The sequence below is a fragment of the Lutra lutra genome, chromosome 7 (assembly GCF_902655055.1).
Source record: "Lutra lutra chromosome 7, mLutLut1.2, whole genome shotgun sequence".
NCBI classification, from domain to species: domain Eukaryota; kingdom Metazoa; phylum Chordata; class Mammalia; order Carnivora; family Mustelidae; genus Lutra; species Lutra lutra.
In genome coordinates, this window is record NC_062284.1 from 136,866,272 (window position 1) to 136,887,192 (window position 20,921).

General features: G+C 42.7%; 1 protein-coding gene across 2 annotated transcripts in view; it reads left to right on the forward strand.

Annotated features, from left to right (window-relative positions):
- The window catches only part of UNC79 (unc-79 homolog, NALCN channel complex subunit), a 247,835-nt gene that overhangs the window by 152,418 nt on the left and 74,496 nt on the right, over window positions 1-20,921 (forward strand). For both annotated transcript variants that reach the window (XM_047738927.1, XM_047738926.1), the window contains exons 28-32: window positions 8,471-8,757; window positions 10,782-10,964; window positions 11,541-11,703; window positions 14,187-14,336; window positions 14,923-16,140. In XM_047738927.1, coding sequence (XP_047594883.1) covers window positions 8,471-8,757; window positions 10,782-10,964; window positions 11,541-11,703; window positions 14,187-14,336; window positions 14,923-16,140 — 2,001 coding nt within the window. The remainder of the gene's footprint in view (window positions 1-8,470; window positions 8,758-10,781; window positions 10,965-11,540; window positions 11,704-14,186; window positions 14,337-14,922; window positions 16,141-20,921) is intronic.

Sequence of the window (20,921 nt, forward strand, 5' to 3'; positions counted from 1 at the left end):
CTTGATTCTTTGCAACTCTACCTGCATTTCTGTGTCTCAGAGAAAGGATTTTGATTGTTTGGAGGACCATAGGATCATATTTGACTCGCTACAGTGTAACTACCATTTGATGTCCCATGAGAGATTGTAGTTTATCATGAAGGATCCTAAGGGTTGAAGGGACTCAGGCAAGGCTGTCACAGACCGAATGTTAGCTACATAAATGGTGGCACGGTGTATTGGGAAGATTGCGAAGGGTTCTGAATAGGGGCTTATCGTTCCAATTTTAGTATATGTGCTGCCGAAGCGAGCCCCTGAATAGGTGTTTATTTGTCGACAACAAACTTGGTAACTACCACCTGTGTATCATGCTATAGAACATTTGGTTTTTCATCTAAGAATAGTTTTAAGAATGGCCTCAGAAGGAGAATTTCAAGTCAGGAGGTTTTCAAATCGCGTACACTAAGTGTTACAAACATGACGCCAGAAAGAGCTGTAGCTGGGGGTGGGAGTGGGGGGAAGAGAAGGCTCCAAAGATTATGGATGCCAATAGCAGGTGTTGGCCAGAGTGTGTTTTCTCTTCTAAAATTGTTGAGACAGGAGGATTAGCAAGCCTTTGGCCAAGTCCCTCTGCCTTGTTTTCTGCATTACTCAGGCCTCAACTGTACTGGGATTAAAAGGAGAGTAAAAGTGAGAACTTCTGATCCTGAGCTCCATTACAATGTGAAGTCCATCTAGGTCCCCTTCATTGAGGTCTTTTTGAGATGATCTTAAGCAATTTCATAAATTATCTTTCTTTTACCCCATCTTTTCTTTTTGTCCTAAGGCTTATTTGAATTAATTATTCAATTAAAGTCTTTACTTATTCTTATTTACCATTTTCACAATCTAAAAGAGTCTTCTCACATTTCTTTGGGAAAATGGATACATATGTTTCCTGAAGTTAAAAAAAAACCTTTAGGCTTCTACTTGTCTTACCAAAAGGGACCAGATGGAAATGGGGCCGACTGTGGGCATTGTGTATATTAAATATAATGTTAAAGCTTCTGGAAAGATATTTACACAACACACCATAATAAAAACTTGCGTAGACTTGGAAGCAGCTGGCTTACCTTATAAGGTCCTTTTAGACTAGTTTCTCATTTTTGCATTATTATTTACTAGACAGTAAATTTTTCAACTTGGGAACAAAGACATGCCAGGATAATCCTAAAATTGTACAGGATGGTTTAAGATAGTAATTACATGGAAGCTGAGGGACTTGCTACTTACTGAACATCCTTTAGTTTGGTACAAGTCTTGAGCTTCTCTGTGCAAGACCTCTTATTGATCAGGCCTGAAACAAAGCCTCTGTCCTATAATTATGCAGCAAGAGTTCACTTTAATTACTGTTTAGGCTGAGTTTTCTTGGCATGGAATTCAGAATGGCCGGCTTTCTGATCTTAGCTTTTACATATTACCCACAGCAAATGTTGCACCAGAAATACACTTGTAGAGAAGGTATATTCCACAAGGCTACAGGAGAGCTGCATTCCTTTATGACTTTCATGAGTCAGATCAAAGACCTTAGCTCATGTGAATGAAATTCATAGGAAATTACAACTGGAATATTAGAGATATGTTAACATTCTCATTTTATAGAAGAGGAAACTGAAGTTTCCAGAAAGGTGCCTGTTTCACAAGCTTGTTGGTGTCAGATTTGGGTCTCAAGCCCAGGCTTTTTGATCTCTCATACAAGGCATTTGTGGTGAATGCCAATAAGTGCTCAGAACCTTTATTTAATCCTAATTGATGAAATACACAGTTTCACCAGCTAATCTGAAGTTGGTAAAATTATAATTATTTATAAAGTAACTTTTCACTGATTCTGTGAAAACTAGGAATTATATTTGGTGATTCAGAATACCTGTTGAATATTAATTGAGTATAATATAGTAGTTTTGATAGGTTTTCATAGCACAACATTGAAAAACTGGTATCACCTTATATGGTCACGGGGAACTTAATTATATCATATTCCTCATCCCCTGGAATGAATAATTAAACAATGGTAGGTATATAATAATAAGAATAACAACACTTCATATATGTATAGTACCTCTCTATCTATTAAAGTGTTTTTTTTTTCCAAAGGTTTTTAAAGATTTTTATTTATTTATTTATTTGACAGAGAGAGATCACAAGTAGGCAGAGAGGCAGGCAGAGAGAGAGAGGAAGGGAAGCAGGCTTCCTGCTGAGCAGAGAGCCCGATGCAGGACTCGATCCCAGGACCCCGAGATCATGACCTGAGCCGAAGGCAGCGGCTTAACCCACTGAGCCACCCAGGCGCCCTATTAAAGTGTTTTTAATACAAATGATCTAATTTTGATTTCACAATGACTCTGGATATATGTGAAGTATTAGTGTGATTTTTTTTTTTTTTTTTTTTTTTGCTTTACATATGGACAGGAAAACCGAGGTCCTCAGGGGCTAATTAATTTTGCTTAGATAATTTGCTCAGGATCACTTATAACTAACTAGTTGGGGACTAATGCTTGGGTGCAGGAAACTTGATTTACTTTCTTTCCACTCTAACTACCTATTGATGCGTTGGTCTTAGGGGGTTCCTGCCCTGTGGCACATGAAGACACCAGTCTGGTTATAAAGCTAACCTGGGCATTCATGTCTGCTACAGTGTGCCTTAAGGTCATGAACATCCACACCAAGAGACCTTCCCATTTAAGATGCACAGATGGATCTAGAAATGTCCTAATCCCTAAAGCAACATGGATACCCTCAATTCTACTCCAACTTGCAGAGAAATCTCGAGATCTCTTGGTCTGAATTTATATCAAGAGAAGGTGTCCAGTGCTAGGGAGCACTGGTAAAACTTTCTTGTATGGCCCTCTCCCCCCATCCCTTTCCCCCCGCCCCCCATTAGTGTCCCAGCCTAAAACCCCGAATTACTTCTCTTTGGGCTTTCTCTTTCTTTCTAGAGTTGGTTAACCACTCACATCCTTCGCTAACTTGCAAAATGCTTGTTGATCATTAAGACCCCATAACTCAAAGAGAACAGTTATTTTCATAGGAATGCCCTTGTTGGAAAGAATAGTTTTGGGAAGTAGCAGTTTCTGTTGAACATTTACTGGGCACCTTCAATACTAGGAAATATAAAGAGTGCAAAGATACATCAGAAATTATTATACTCTCCATCAGCTTATATATAGCCAAGGAAGGGAGATACAGTGTGAACACAGGCAAACTCTCCTCTCGAGTGAGTGTGCCAGTGCCATGGGATGGTTCCTATCAGGTGCAGCAGAAGGAGAGTTGGGGGCAGGAAGGATGGTCTGGTGGAGAGGCGGTTTTCCAGCCAGACCTTGACTGGTGGATAGGATGTAAAGGCCCGGATGTGAGATAGGAAGAGGCAAAGGCAGGGATGGGGAGCATAGGACAGTGTGGAGTTAGTCACTGGCCCCAACTTTACACTCCTTCTGCTGTGGGCACACACAACACACCTACTGTGATGTTGGGTTAATGGGCTAGGAGATCAGTGAGGTGGTATAATTAGAATTAGCAACATACTGGATATTTATGCCAAAGATACAGATGTAGTGAAAAGAAGAGGCATGTGCACCCCACTGTTCATTGCAGCAATGTCCACAATAGCCAAACTGTGGTAGGAGCTGAGATGCCCTTCAACAGATGAAAGGATAAAGATGTAGTCCATAGTGGAATATTACTCAGCCATCAGAAAGGATGAATACCTACCATTTGCATTGACATGGATGGGACTGGAGGAGATTATGCTGAGTGAAATAAGTCAAACAGAGAAAGACAATTATTATAGGGTTTCAGTTATTTGTGGAACATAAGGATGAGCATGGAGGACATTAGGAGCTGGAAGGGGAAAATGGTGGGGGGGAATCGGAGGGGGAAATGAACCATGAGAGACTATGGACTCTGGGAACCAGACTGAGGGTTTCAGAGAAGAGGGGTGGGAGGATGGGTGAGCCCGGTGATGGGTATTAAGGAGGGCATGTATTGTGTGGAGCACTGGGTGTTATATGCAAACAGTGAATCATGGAACACTACATCAAAAACTAATGATGTATTGTATGGTGTAACATAATTAAAAAATTATTTAAAAAAAAGAACTAGCAACATAAAGCAAACTCATTTATAGTGCTTGATCATTGGGTTCTCTGGAATAAATGCAGAGGAAGCTCATGGAAGCGGGGCTTCTTCCCTGTACCTGATTGTCTCTTGTTGGTTAGACAGAGGTCAGCTTACACAGAGGAATATTCCCTATTTCCTTGCTCTTTGGGGGCCTCACCAGTTTTTCCTCCTGTGTAGAAGAAATATTTACCTGAGATATTTATTTGAATTCAGTGTACTTAGACACTTCTGAAGAATAAGCATCTAGTCTATGTCAGACACTGCCTCATATTCTGTGAGGGGTATAAAAATGGGTTAAGACATAGCACTCACCTTCAAGGAGCTTTTTTTCTCCTAGGTGAAATTGACAAATGAGTAAATAAATTCTGCCTTGCAATTTGCCCCATTTTAGGAAATGGTAAAGGAAATTTTCCTCCATTCCTCCCTCCCATACTCCCTCTCTTGTCCTTGGGGATTTGCAGAAGTTAGAGATCACATCCAGTTGCTGAGAGGAGGGTGGGCATAGGTGGGAAGAATGGGTCCTGAGGACTGGGATTTACAGGACGAGATTGGCTGGGGGTCAGGGTGCTGAGAGGTGTATCACCCTGAGCAAGACACAAAGGTGGGAAAGTGTTGGCTACGTTCTGAGACCTAGGAGTAGCCCAGCTGGTAAGAATGTTGAGCATCGGGGGTGAATAAGAAGACATAAGTCTGGAAAAGCAGATCCTGATCCTGCCTGGTTTCCAATCATCAAATAAATAAAATTGTATGACCCTGTAGAGTTTCAGTCAGTTGTACCACTCTGTGGATAGACTGTGATGGACTCAGCCCATGATAAAGTTAGGGGAGGAATCACTCTGCCTCGTGATTCTGAAGTTGCTTACAGTTTTCATTAGCAAAATGATAAAATAAAAAATTTTAACAAGTTAAATCTCTATGGTTAAAACGTAGAGGAATTTCATAGGCTAGCATTCAAAACTAGAATTCAGAAGTGTTTTAATTGTCACATCTTAGAGGAAATATCAAAGGCATTCAGTTTTAAAATGGAAATGTCATGCCCTTTGTAGATAACTTAAAACAGTAGTATTGTCCTTATTAATAAAATTCTAGCTTTTCTAAGCTAATTTTTCTTAGGGATTTGATGAAGGAAATTTCCTTTATGACGAGTATACCAGTGAAAAGCATATGCTATTTTAAAGAAAGACAATAGACAACGCATAGATTTGCATAGCCTGCAACTAGAGAAGTAAGTTTTTGGAAACAAAGATTTTTTTCACTTTATACAAAAAGTTTCATCAACTAGTTCTTTTTTTTTTTTTTTTTCAGTACATTTAATGCTTTGTTAAGGCTCACTCATTATTTCCCATTCAGGGAAAACAAAGGAAGGAGCGGGAAACTGAAGCTAAAACACTGGAGATCAGTGAAAATGTATTTCAAATGAAAATAGGGCATTTGTGAAATGTACTTACTCATTAGGAAACTAAGATTTGATGGGAAAAGTTAGGTTACATGCTTTATCTTATTATTATTATTTTGAGGTGGGGGAGGCAGGCAAAAGAAGAGAGAGAGAGAGAGAGAATCTCAAGTAGGCTCCACATGCAGTGCAGAACCTGATGCAGGAGTCAGTCTCGGGACACTGAGGTTATGACCTGAGCCGAAATCAAGAGGCAGATGCTTAACTAACTGAGCCACCCAGACGCCCCAGGTTATATACTTTTTAAACAAACATCTACTTGCAATGGGAAGAAGAATTTTGAAGTATTTAAAGATGAAGCCTGATCATTTATTTTCTAGACCTGAACTAGGATAGAATGAAATGAGGAGCCAATGACTTAGCTGGGCTTTTTTTGGAGCTCCCTTCTTCTGTATTGAGGCCTCTGGATTCTTGGGCTATAAAATAAAGGGGCAGCTCCTTCCCAAATGCTCCCTAGTTCCATTTTTCACGTGGGGACCTTGGAAACTAGCCAGTCTGAACTTGGCAGTGGCTGATCAGGACAGGGCTGCCAGGTCTGTTAAACCTTGCCAAACGGAGCAGAGACACATTGAGGAATGAAGCTACATTGTAATAGCCAGCCCTTGCTGCTGCAGTAACATTGAACCCTGCAGGGAGCCTGCATTCTCACACTTGTCACATTCTTGGCCCAGGCTTGCCCAAAGCAATAACTCCTTGTAGCTATAAAGTAATACTCTGGAGAAGAAAGAAATCAAGACTGAATATTTCTCAATGCTGGAAAAATAGTCCTCCAAACTTTTTAAAATTTTATGTTATGAGGATTTACGTAGGTATTGCTGTTGGCCTGATCTTCTATCCCAAACATTTAATTTAATTATAATATACAGCAGTGCTTCACATTTCTGGGCTCTTGGTGAAACAGGGTGTTCCGCATAAATTGCTTTTTCTCTTGGTGGCTGATACATGCCTCATAAGTAACGGTATTTTCAATTTGTTGATTGCTCTCATCTATGCATGCGGAACACTGTAATAAACAAGTCCTTAGGCTTTATATGAATGATTTGGGGTGAAAGCTACCCTAGAGTACGTTGCCCACATTTACTCTTCATACAGAGACTAGGAGACAGAAAATGTGAATGTTCTAGGGTAGTATTGAAGTTCATCAGACACTTTTCCCCTAAATGAGAGGCCCTGAGACTTAGTTGCCTCTGTTGCTCTAGAGATGGATAATGATCCTTCCTCAGCCTATCACGTTTGCCCAGACGGACATTAATTGGAGCATCTGGGGAGAACTACACAACCAAGCTCGTTACCTCACATACCGTTCGAAACTAGTAAGTTCTGAATTTGGCATTACCTTTGTGCCACTGCTCCAGAGAAAATTGTTTGGCCTTGAGATGGTTAATTTCCACAGTCCCCAGAAGCATTTCTTCTATCCTGCTTCTCTTGGCTGTGTCCTGGAAGACGGGTTTTGCCAAATTAGTTGAGTTAATGGATATAAATTACTACCTATCTCCTTCTCGTATCTTTTATGCCATAATTACATGATATTATAAGATGCATGATATGATATGGTCCCGGTTTGGTTTATAATGGTTGGTAAGCAGAGCCGGTCATCGTTTAGCAGAAATTTTCCTTGCAGGGTGAGCGATGAGAACCCTGGGTGCTTCATCTAAGCCACCAGGCAAAAATCTTGTTTTCCATTTAGAAAGTGTGAGGTCGCCTGTCAAAGAAGGGACTAAGATGTGAAGGGTATTTGGAATGAGTCCCCAAATATAAACAGAGAAGAGTAGATCTCCCCTTTCCTTCAGCAAGAGTCCTAAACTAAACCAGATCAGAAGAAGCAGAAAAACAAACAGAGACAGGGTATAATTTCTGCCTTTGACAAATAACAGAGAGAAAGCCAAAGTCAGGGAGCTGCTGTGATACAATTATTTGTTAGGTTACAAATAAATCAAGGGCTAAGGTATTCTTTTCTGTCCATGTAAACTTTCAGCTCACCTTCATGTGGTATTTTTCTGTTTTTAAGAGCTCATGCTTCTTTCTTTCTGTCTGTCCCCTCCCTTATATGTTTCTCATTACATACAGCAGGACTTATGATTTGCTATTTGTAATTTTGACGATATCTTTCATAGAGTACTCATTGCTAATATCTCAGGATTTGGAAAAGAAAACTTTACATTATTTTCCACCAGCTGATTTATGAACATAACTGAACTGAGATAATATATATATTTTAAAGATTTTATTTACTTATTTGACACAGAGAGAAAACGTGTGAGCACAAGCAGGGGGAGCAGCAGGCAGTGGGAGAGGGAGAAGCAGACTCCCTGCTCAGCAGGGAGCCTGATGCAGGGCTTGATCCCAGGACCCTGGGATCATGACCTGAGCCGATGGCGGATGCTTAACTGACTGAGCCACCTAGACACCCCTAAATTGAGAGAGAAATTTTAGCACAGGAACTCAGTGGATGCTTTTGTGCTCAGTGGATGTTAGAATATTATTTTTGTGGTTATTTTTATGTGCTTATTGGACAAAGCTGGAAGGGAAACTTCTCTTTATCATTGAGGATAAAACTTTGCCAAGATATTTAAAAAATCGCTAAGTACAAATTTATTTAGGTATTTTTCTTGCCTTCCAAAGAGAACCTTGCTTTATAGTGCCTTTTAAAATTTCTATTCCCTTGTTACTTCCAAATTAGTTGGTTGTTGATGAAATAATAATGTTCACCCCTGAACTAATGCTTTGCTGAGTAGACCATATTTTGCCTTCACATTGGTCCAGAACAGACCCTCTAAATATTTAGTGGAAGCCGAAGGGATGGTGTTTTATCAATAAGTGAGATTTCCTTGTGAGCGTCTTTGGGAGGGAGCCACCCACTGATGACCTCTCTTGTACTGACAGGACAACAGTCTCCCGAGAATGACAACACCATCAAGGACCTGCTCCCAGAAGATGCTGGGATTGACCACCAGACCGTCCACCAGCTGATTACAGTGCTCATGAAGTTTATGGCCAAGGATGAGAGCAGCGCTGAGTCAGACATCAGCAGCGCGAAGGCCTTCAACACGGTCAAGCGGCACCTGTACGTCTTGCTCGGCTATGACCAACAGGAAGGTTGCTTCATGATTGCACCTCAAAAAATGCGCCTGTCAACTTGCTTTAATGCATTTATTGCAGGAATTGCCCAAGTAAGTGTAAGCTTCCAGGAGTCAGATCGTTAAGGTTTTGGTAGAAGTAAGTCATTAAATTCCATTTAGCCAACCTAGGTTCTGTGTAAAGGTTTGTGCAAGTGACTTTATTAGGAAGGCTCATGTGGAAGGGAGTATAACATGAGGAAGACCCATAGGGAGTATAGGGCTTTGGGGGTTGGGGGACGGTGAGTAGAATATACCTAACATGAAGTTTACCATTTTAACCATTTTTAAGTATGTAATTCAGTGGCTTGTAGGTATATCTGCATTATTATGTAACCGGAATCATTATCCATCTCTAGAATTTTCCATTATCTTAAACTGAAACTCTGCCCATTAAACAATAACAGAGTGTAGAACTTTGTTTATTTATTTTTTTTTAATCTTCTCTCCTTTTTGGCTTCAAGTGGAGAGCTGAGCTGAGCATACAACTTTCTTCATGTCATGTTACTGTCATTGGCTTTGGATGTGTTTGCTTCTCCCAGCCGCTGTCATTGACAGCGCGGCGTGCACTTACCATGCTTTAACTCTTAATTGCCCCCATGGTGGACACGCATGTTGCTTGGTCCCAGCTTCTTACCACCTCAGACAGCTCAGCAACGAACATCCTGCCCGGTCCCCAGCACTGTGAGAACTCATCTGAGATATGAACGCAAGAGCAGAAGTGATGAGTTATTAGGTTTCTGTATGGCTAACTGGACCAGCGCTACGCCAGTATGCAAAGGGTGTAGAACTTGAGGCTAGAGAGAAGTCGATACGAATTTCAACTCTGCCACTGTTATCATCTGTTGAGGCCTTAAGTATTCTCTGCTTCTTTGCTCTTTGGTAAAGACTTTTGTTTTGAAAGATTAGGGATGACACATTGCCGAGCATTTAATCAGTGCCTGTCCCATGGGAGGAGCTCAGTGAAGGTCTCTGTTACCAACTTGCTCAAATAGATTATAACATAATGAACACAGCTAAGCCAAGTAGGAGCAATCCGTACATAGCAGTCTTTTGCTGGTGCTGGTGCTGGAGGGTTTACCACCAACACTCAGCTGCTTGTGATGACGAGACGATGTGCCATCTCAGATACCAAACTTCCCTCCCTTCCTTCTTTCTCTCCTCACCTCTCTCTTTCTGTATTTACATTATGCATATTTATTTAATAAAGCAAAAAATTAAATTCAAATCTCCACGAAGCCCACAAAATGAGTGACTAACATATCAGTGTCAGTATGTTATTGCTGGCTCCAAATTGATTACATTCATTTGCACATATATACAGGTGTATGCGTGTGCACACATTTTCTGTAGTAATGGGATCGTATTATACATATTGATAAATACAGGTAACCTTTTTAAACCTAAAATTGATTATGAAGTCAATCATGTTAATAAATTTGTATAATATCCCATTTAATGGCTACATAGTATCCTATTATCATATAAATAATCTTTCATTTAACTTATATTGTTGAACATGGAGGTTATTTTCAATTTAGGGTGACTATAAGGCTGGATATCTTTACGTATACATCTTGGAACAGTTGTCTGATTTTTTCCTTAGGGTACATGTAGTTGCTGTACTGTAGGCTATGTACTTTTCCTCACTTCTGAATAGATATTGGTGAATTGCCCTCCTGAAAGGGTGTGTTGAGTAATACTCTTGCCAGTGGCATTGGAGAATGCCCATTTCCCCCAGTGATGACCAATGGTAGGTGTTTTCATTGATTCTAGTTTAATTCTAGTTGCTAGTTCAATGGAACATTTTAGTAAAATATTGTTCCCCATGGATAATTTAGTAGATACATCAAATAATTAGATAATTAAGTGGATAAAATGATTTTAATTGGCAAGTTTCTTTTATTTCTTGTGAAGTTTAACTTTTCCCCCTTTAGGGTCACTGGCCATTACTGTCCACATTTTGTGAGATGCCTTGTCCAGCTTTTGCCTGTTGTTTGGATGGGTCACATTTTCCTTTAGGTTTATGGGTGTTCTCTATAGTTTTCCTTCAGTTATTAATATTTTTCCTATTTCAGGTAATGGACTATAACATTAACCTGGGAAAACACCTTCTCCCCTTGGTGGTTCAGGTGCTCAAATACTGCTCTTGTCCTCAACTACGGCATTATTTCCAACAGCCACCTCGTTGTTCCCTCTGGTCCCTAAAACCTCACATCCGGCAGATGTGGTTAAAGGCCTTGCTTGTCATCCTTTACAAGGTGAGTTCCAACGGTCACTCCTTTTGGGGCTAGAATCATTCTCTTAGAGAGGAGAACACTTAAGGTATCTAAACTGAGAATTTTGTAGGAGAGTAATCTGACCTTCACGGGACAAATCAGGATACGTAAAATTAGCGTTGAGAAGTAAAGGGCCATTGGAAAATCGACAGCAACAGAGACCACTCCAGCATATGTTATGAGCTGTAGGAGATTGAGATCAACAATCTGTGTTTATGCTCAGCATCTCATATTTTATCTGTGTGTGAATTATAATGTCAGAAAGCAAAGAAGATATTTCAAATTATATTCCTATACCAGATGTTTATGCCAGGTAATTTTCTTAAAAGGAATTGTAACTGCGAACTGGGCATTCCTTGCCGTCCGTGGTTTGGTGCAAGAGGAAGGAACCACTGTCCCTCGTCCCAATAAGGCCATGATAAAAATTTCTGGTTTTGCTTCTCAGTATATTCTCTTCATCCCCAAGAAATACCAAGGAAAGTATCTAGCAAGATCACCTGGAAAACTTACCCTTCAAAATAACCGTTTGTATTTTTCTCCCTCCATTTTCTTGAGCAGTATCCATACCGAGACTGTGATATCAGCAAGGTCCTGCTGCATCTGATTCACATAACCGTCAACACACTCAACGCTCAGTATCACAGCTGCAAGCCCCATGCCGCCGCGGGGCCTCTGTACAGTGACAACAGTAACGTAAGCAGATACAGCGAGAAAGAAAAAGGTACTTTACATGCCTCAATTCCATCCCGAACTTAGCTTGAATACGTAATATATTTCTGTACGATGTTTTTCTTAGGAGATAACAGAGTGCCCCCAGATATCATTCTGGAATCAAAAAAATCACCTCCGGCTTCATTAATGTTCCAACTTTCCCATGAGTGCCACTGCCTTAATTTTTTAAATGAGCATTCGAGAGAAATAGTTGAAATGCTTCTGAACCCCATTTCATAAGAAATGTTTTGTAAAAAAAAAGAAAATTGTGTGCTGCTTGGTTAAGGAGCCTTTGTAAGCCTTTCCCTGTGTGTTGGAGGCATCTTGCTTTGGGCGATGAAGTAAATAAAGTCTCAGTTGGCACTCGGTGGAGCCATGATCTTGTCGTCTCTAGTTTGCTCCTGAACTTGGTGCGAAGTCCAAATTTGCTGAATTGCTTCTCCTTAGCTTCCTTGGTCAATAAGAAAATGATTTAAGGCAACTGAGATGACATTTTTAAACATAGGTTTAAATTATTTCCAGTATCAACACTTTTTATATCGATAGCTTTTCTGCAAAGGAGGCAGGTGAATAAAACGTTAGATAGAGTAAAATCCCAGCCTGGATGTTTTCAGGTGAGAGCTGAAAACCAAGGTGTGTATCTTTAGTGTAAGTCACAAGTCTAGACTTGTAAAAGGTGACATCATCTAATCCAATCCTGGGAGAAAGCCAAACACCCCACGACCCTTTGTGGTGTTCTGACTTGGTAGGACTGCTCTGGAAATATCTCACTAGGATAGTTCATGTAGTTCTAAAAGGTCCAAGAATCTGGCCATAGATGGAACTGTAAGTTCTGGTACCATTCAAATCCTTTCTGAAGAGTATCTTGTCTCCCAGTTTAGGTCCCAGTTTTTGGAAAATGGGATAGATTCTGTTAAACTCTAGATATCCTCAGTCCGGGCTCAGTGTCTGGGCGAGTCTCGAATGAGCCTTTCTGAAGGGGAGGAGCCATCCTGAAGTCCTTCCATCTCTCCTTCAGGACATTTTGAGAATTATTTCAAAATCATGTCATGAAAGTCACGTAACTCTTTTCTTGAAAAACAATTTTTCAAAAGGGACTATTTCCTTTTTTTTAAGGACACAAAGAAAACATTACTGTGTTGTATCTGCCTAGAAACATGGGAACTTGATAGGTTTTGTCATCTTTGCAGAAGTTTCAGCAGGGGTTTTGTATCATTTTGATCATTAACACTCATTTTTTTTTTTAATTTGACTAAGACGAGACTAGTAGGATCACTTCATCTATCGTCTGCTGCTTCAGATTTCACTTAGTTTAGAGTCTTGTGTTTAGGACAGGATCAGTCCTTGAAATCTGGCTCTCCCCTTGTACTCCCTGAGTACTCAAGAAATCTTACGTAGTTGTCATCACACCCGAGCGTCATTTTGTCGTATAGGCCAAATGATTTCAGTGATAGTCACCTTGAATAATAGGTTAATTCCATTTACTGTGGTATGAAGGGCATTTCTGTAGCCTTTTATTTATTTATTTATTTATTTAATTGCTGCTTTGTACATGGCTTTGGTCTTTCCAAAGGATGAGAGGAAAACATTTATTAAGTGACCTCTGTGGGTTGCAACATAGCAACCTCTTCCTCACGAATGTGTTTTTGGGTTTATCTTTGGTTTAAAAGTGGCCCAAATCGGGATGAAAGAGCACACAGCAGGAATCTCGCTAGGCACTGTACATGACGGGCTTGTGTACGGAGTTTCGGGACCCTCAGAGTCAGAGAATCTTTCTGGGGTGCGTGATAGTTGCACACGGCAAACTCCACAGAGGAGGGTCTTAACTCTAATAGGGGAGAATGTTATTTTCTGTTTTCTTTTTCCTTCGTTTACTCTTTCAGTCCATAATCATTTGTGGAGCTTTTGAAACGACCAGTGGCTTTTCTAAGCTTTTTCTGTGTGTTGTGTGTTTCATTACCAAATGTAGAGTACAGTATTTTGCATTCACAAAGTATAAGGTGCATGTACTGTTAGGCTGTGTCTATGCCAGTTCTCACGTCCCAGGAAGGCATATGTCTATTTTTGGAAGGGGCGAGTGTGACTCATTTTGTTTAATTTTCCCTTGCCAAATTAGCCTGAAAATTCACCCAAAGCGGGCATGTTCAAGGAGCATGCAGCAGATCCCCAAAATGTGTGTTACCCGATTTTAAGAGCACTGGAAAAATCCCCCCAACTCCCCAGAGGCCCTCTTGGAAAAACGAGATGCCTCTCTTGGAAATGCTGCCCAGTGGTCACACGGAAAACGAGAGGCAGCCTCGTAACGGGTTGCTCTGTCAACATTCGGATAATTGGACAACCGGATGAAATACCAAAGCCATAGCCAGAACTTGAGCTGGTGTAGAAAGCAGCGCAGACTGTGTTCCCTCACGCTGTCACGGAAATGCTTGTGTAGACACAGCCTAAGAGAGAGTAACCTCCCAAGTGTAATTTTGACTTTCTCTCCCCAATTAGAAGAAGATAGTGTTTTTGATGAATCTGATATTCATGATACACCTACTGGACCCTGCAATAAAGAGTCTCAAACTTTTTTTGCAAGATTGAAAAGGATAGGCGGCAGCAAAACCGTGAAATATCACCCGGTTGAGATGAATGTGCAGAGAAGTATGAATTTTTTCCTCTTAGTAATTTTATGCAGAAATGTTGTACTCTACCGTTTGTTTGGGGTGAAATCTTGATTTTATTATGTTACTACACATTTTAATATCGTTGATTTTATATATATGTATGCACAAACAGTATATATATATCCACACTTATATATATACGTGACTTGACAGATACATCATTAACGTCATGATTGTCTGAGAGGGCCATTGCTTGATTTGATTTGTTGCAAAATGTTTGCTTCTCTTCCACACGATTTGAATACAGTTTCCCAGATCTGCCTCAGCCCCAAAGCGGTCCCCCTGTCCCGTGCACACGTGAATAGAGCTGAGGAATTATCCCGAAGCCTGATTTTGGAAATAAGATCTTAAACTGCCATTTCGGGTTCTCTCATTCCAGAGTTTTCTGGGTTTTTGAAATGAGAAGGAACTTTCCAAAATACTTGGCCAGAGAGTCATTCTTCCCTCCTGTTGGAGCTGGGATTGTGATCATGATTTATGCCAGTCGTATGCCCAAGTAGGAGGGGGGAAAACGTGGTGGCATCTCCAAGTGAAATAGTACTAGCTCTTTCTGTTTCAATCAGGTGAGATAGAGCCGGCTGATTATAGAGAGACGGGTGCATTACAAGACAGCATTCTACACTGTGTGAGAGAAGAAAGCGTTCAGAAAAAAAAGCTGCGGTCTTTAAAACAAAAATCTCTTGATATAGGGAATGCAGACTCCCTCTTGTTTACATTAGACGAGCACCGAAGGAAGTCCTGCATAGACCGGTGTGACCTAGATAAGCCTCCCGCCCATGCTGCTTATGTCATGCAGAGACATGACCACGGACGTCCCAGACAGAACTCTGCTGCGAGGCCTGACGACCCCGAAGGCCCCGAGAACCCGGCGGCGGAAAGTTTCCAAGAAACCCGCAGGCCTGTGATCCCCGAAGTCAGGTTAAACTGCATGGAGACGTTTGAGGTCAAAGTGGATTCTCCGCTCAAGCCTGCTCCCAAGGAGGATTTAGACCTGATAGATTTGTCCTCCGACTCCACCTCTGGGCCTGAAAAGCACTCGGTGCTCTCCACGTCTGACAGCGACTCTCTTGTGTTCGAGTCTCTTCCCCCGCTCCGCATAGTAGAGAGCGACGAGGAAGAGGAGACTGGGGAGCCGGCAAGTGCTGGGGCCTCTGGTAAAAATGCCCCCTCCTCTCCCTCCCTCCACAGCCCCCCCTCCATCCTCAGCCTCAGCACAACTCCCCTCGTGCAAGTAAGTGTGGAGGATTGTTCCAAAGACTTCTCTTCCAAGGACTCAGGAAATAACCAGTCAGCAGGTGCCATGGGCTCCGCCCGCGTTGCTCTGGGAGACCCCGCAGACTCCGAAGAACGTTCAAGGCCGGAGGAGTCCCAGGACTTCTCCTGCGGCAGCCCGCTCACGCTTAAACAAAAGCGAGACCTCCTCCAGAAGTCCTGTGCCCTCCCGGAGGGGTCACTGGACGACAACCCTGAGCCCAGCATCGAGGAGGAGAAGCCCGGCGGGCCGGTGCCAAGTTCAGGGGCAAAAACTGCCCTCCTCAAAGTCCCAGAGGATGCCGAGAACCCAGCGGAAGGTGAGAAGCCCGACACCAGCGCCGAGTCGGACACAGAACAGAATCCCGAGAGGAAGGCGGAAGAGGAGGGAGCTGAGGAATCCGAATTCAAGATCCAGATTGTCCCCAGGCAGAGGAAACAGCGCAAGATCGCTGTCAGTGCCATCCAGAGAGAGTATCTGGACATCTCCTTCAACATTCTGGACAAGCTGGGAGAACAGAAAGACCCAGGTAAGCTCATCCCCCTTATTCCTCCCAGCCTCACGCGCAGGTTTGTGCATCTTTCTCATGCAGGTCTCGGCACTGAGTATGCGTCACTCTTATATGCTCTCTATCTTATAATGTCAGAGAGTGACATTATAATTGCCTCAGAGTCACTCTGAACCCTCCCGCTTACCGCAGCGTGCTGGGTTCAGATGTGGTTCTACGGGTTCCATAAACGTTTCCGTGTTTGTTGCTTTGCAACCTTTAACAATCCATTCTTGACCATCCTCGGCACTAGGAGGCAGTGGTTAATTCTTATCAAGCTAGCCCAGATACCATCTCAGCCCTCCTCAAACAGCAAAGTCATTAATTTGAACTCTTTCTGCCTTCTTTGTTTTTCCACACTTTAGCCAACTTTGATACATTGTCCAAAGAAGGGAACAAACATGAAGGGCTAAAATAAAGCAAAAATTGCTTGGAATGGTTGAGAATCGACTATAATCCTGTGGGTTCCACAGCAGATGACAGAATCTAACCGAATGTCAGCAGTCTGGTGGACATTGTGTGTCCAAAAAACCCTAGTTGCCACCTAGACCCTTATCCATGGGCACTGCCTGATGGCGAAGTTGTCATAGCTCATGGATTTCCTGCCTTAGCTCTCATTTCTCACCTTTGCTTGGAGGCACAGTTTTTTAAAAAGATAATTTGAAAAAGCAGCAAGCCGATAGCCCACCTCATCCTCAAACAGTCTTTTTCAGTATTCCCATGACGCTGATCTCAACACTTTGTGTCTCAGCTCAGATCTAAAGAAAAAGAAGACTGTGATTCTTTAGAAAAAATGACATTGTCTTGAAATTATCAGTGTAGTAGGTGCATAGCCTGTGGGCTGCTGAGGACTGGCAAAGATCTTGGAGACTTGGAGACCTGTTGTGGAAAACCCATCCTTTTCTGTGAGAAGAGGCAGATGCTCTAAGGAAGTGATGTGCCCGGGTCCCATGCCAGATGGTCACAGGGCCAGGACGATTGTCCTGATTCTAGTCCTTCCTCTCCCACTGCTCCACACAAAAGCAACTCCCAAGACAAGGGATTCAGATCTTTTACTTGCCCCGGGCATCCCCTGAGAGTCTCAGCTGCTCTCTCCCTCCTAGCATTGAGCTGTGTACCTTGCAGGTGTTCTGGAAAAATCTGTTGAATGGATGTTAGTATATTTGGAAAGGGTCGTGCTCCAGCCAGGCAGGTGGGAGAAGAAGAACCTGGTGATAACAAAGTTTAAGACGGTTTCTAGGGAAACCGGAATACCTTTTTATGGTTTGGAGCCAGGAAAATGTCTACGTATAGATGGAGGAGAGCACTGACCTCGAGACTCTAGAGGTCTGGAGGGTGGATACATAAGAAACCATCCAAGGTCTACAGAGTGGGTGTGCATGGTATATAGGTCGTAGTGTGTGTGTGTGTGTGTGTGTGCATGCACACACACACACACACGTGTTGCTTCCTTTATCCATCCTATGTCAGATTGTTCCCCAGGCTACCAGGGAAGAGATTGGTTTCCTATTAATACACTTACTATCAGAACAAGAGGAAAGCATCTGATAATTATGATAATATATCTTTAAAATGTTTATAATATATGTAATACTGTCAGAATAGTTTTGTATCTGTATCATGTCCCAGCTCTCACAGACACACTGACCTACCGTTCCTCCCTCACTGGTGCTAGAAGAAGGCCTGGGCTCAGAGGAAGACACAGGCCTCACTAGACCCTCTTGCCTCTACCGCTAGAGTAAAGGCAGGCCCAGACAGCTACGGCTTCTGGTCCTTCTGAACTCAGAGCCTTGCTGCTGCTGATTGCCTTGAGCCACGAGGTCCAATTACACTGTGCACTTCCCTCTGTTCATGTCAGTCTCTGAAGGAAGTCCCAGGTCATTCTTCTAACTTCCATAAGGCTCTGCACATCTGTTCTGAACTTTCATCCTACCTTACGCTAACTACTGAACTCTTCCTCCGTCCTTCATGAGCAAAATCCCATATATGCTCTCATCTGACGACTCCCTTCACGCCCTAGTCTAGCGGAAACTCGGCTCTCCCCCAGGGACCCTGCTTTCCTCACTGCCTTGTGCCCTTGGGCTTGGGTGAGGGGTAGACCCCTTCCTTGCTCACTGCTGCCCCTTTCAGAACATTCCCACCTTGTCTCTAAAAACATCCAGTTCTGGGCGCCTGAGTGGCTCAGTGGGTTAAGCCACTGCTTTCCGCTCAGGTCATGATCTCAGGGTCCTGGGATCCAGCCCCGCATTGGGCTCTCTGCTCAGCGGGGAACCTGCTTCCCTCTCTCTCTCTCTCTCTGCCTGCCTCTCCACCTACTTGTGATCTCTCTCTCTCTCTCTGTGTCAAATAAATAAATAAAATCTTAAAAAAAAAATCCAGTTCTGAATCTCATACTACTGACCCCTGAGGACAATTATCTGGTGACAGTTTGACTCCTAGCTCTTTTTTTCATTCTTGTCTAAACTATTTCTGCCTAAATTCTTACTGACTCCAGTATTAGAGTAGACGGACCCCTCTGAAGCTCCAGCTTCTCAGTTCCTTGAACTCATCTTCTCTGATGACTTTGTTTTTATCCTTCACCCTCCGTGATTCATTCCCATAGTCATAATGCAGACCTTGTCTTTAGCAACAAGGGCAGCCTTTCCACAATGTCGTTCTCATGCCTCCCATCCTCTGGTTTCCATTTCCTCTCTCTCGGGACAGCTCTGTATTGGTCCTTTCATGTGCTTACCCTACTTTGCGTTTTCTCTCCTCTTCCTTACTCATCAATGAGTGTAGCCTTCCCTGCACCCTCTTGGCCTTTGCTCTTTCAGACCTGCTTGGCCAAACACATGCCTTGTCAGGTCCACCTTTCTGTCTACCTGCACCTGTGCTTATCCGGTGATTGTGACTGGAGAGAATCACATAACAGTATTGACTGGTCTCATTTTAAAATCGTGACCATAAATCCCAGCTGGGTCCTTAAACACCTGGCCACAATACTGTATTTCCCTGGTCCATTCCCATTTCCATTCTCCTGAGTGACCATTTCATGGCTACTTGTCTTCCCAAACTTCTGATAACTCTTCCTGTTTGACATAATCAGCAGAAATTTCTACAGCCTCCTACTACCTCATCTGCTTGCCTTCCGGTATCTGCACTTGTACACCTGGCTGGGGCTACAGGTGAACTGTCTAGTTTTACTGTTTACAGCCAGCTTTTCCACACGTTGACAAGATTCCATTTCTCTTGCCTACTCAGGGATATAGGCCCAGAAATTCTCCCTTCTTTCTCTCCCAACCCCTGTTATCCCCCCTCCCACACAAGGTATTCTTGACTTGAGCATATGAACATGATTTTATTTCTCTCTTAAAAAAAGTTCTAGATCCTGATTCTTCCAATTATCTCATTTTGCTCCTCCCCTCTTAGCAAAACGTATTAAACAGTTGCCTATACAGTCATTATCTCTAATTTTCTCCCATTCTGTTCTTTCTAAAAAGAATTAATCATTCCTAAAAGTTTTCATCTCCAGTGGTTTGCCCAAACATCACTTGTCAAGGTGACCAATGACCTCCAGCAGTCAGTTCTTAGCTCTTATCTCCCCACTTTGCTTGGCTTCCTGGATACCCTACTCTCTTGGTTTTCTGCTTATTCAGTGGTCACTCTTTCTCAATCTCTTGTTGGTTCCTCCTTCTCTCCCTAAGGAGGGAGTGTCCTAGGGTCTCATTCCTCTGTCCACACTCACTGTCTGGGTGATCTCATCTGGTTTTATGATTTTACATATTGTCTGTATGCTGAGACAACTCACTCAGTTGCCTACTGCTGGAATAATGCTGTGTAACAAATAAGGACAACATCTCAACAACATGTAATGGTAAGTCCATTTGGTCACTGACTTGGCTAATCTAGGCTGAGCTGGGATGGGTGGCCAACCTCCCTGGGACCCCTGAAGCCTGGGAATATCTTCTCATGGTGATGGCAAAGGCACAAGAGAGCAAGTCTAATCGCACAGGCACTTTGCAAGCCTTTGGTCTTGGTATGCCTGTAAACATTTCTTTAGCCAAAACAAATCACCTGGCCAAACCCAAAGTCAAGAGGGAAATATACCCTGCCTCTTATGAGAGGGGAACTTCTCGGTCACGTGGCAAAGGGCATGGATTCAGGGCGGGGTGAAGAATTGGAGCTGTGTCTATCAAGTATTACATGGGATGTGCTCATAATAAAAAGTTATCTGCTGTTTATCTGAAATTAAGTTTTAACTGGACGTCCTCCATTTTGTCTGGTCACCTTAATCTACCTTCAAAGTATATCCAGAATCTGGTCCCCTCCTACTTTATCTCCTGCTTCCACTCTGCTCTGAGCCCCCATACCTCTCACTGGGTCAGTGATTGTAACTTCCTAACTGGTCCCCTGCCTTCGTCCTATCTTCCCAACACAGCAGCTAGAGTGACCCTTTAAAAGACATGAGACGATAGCGTTCCTCTGATTAAAACTCCCAGTTGGTTCCCCATTTCTTTCATAGTAAAAACTCAGGTCCTTGATATTTCTGGAGTGCTCTGTGGTCTTGATTCTCGTTAGCTCTCAGACTTCATTGTGTGCTGCTCTTGCCTCATTGCTTCTACACAGACATGGTGGCCCCTGCCATTTCTTGAAACACTCCCGGCATGGTTCCACCTGAGGGCCTTTGCGCTGCCTACTTCCTCAGCCTGAAGCTGTTTTCCCCACGAGTCTGCCTGTTCCCTCTCTCCCTTCTATTGATCCTTTGATCAAACACCAGATTCCCA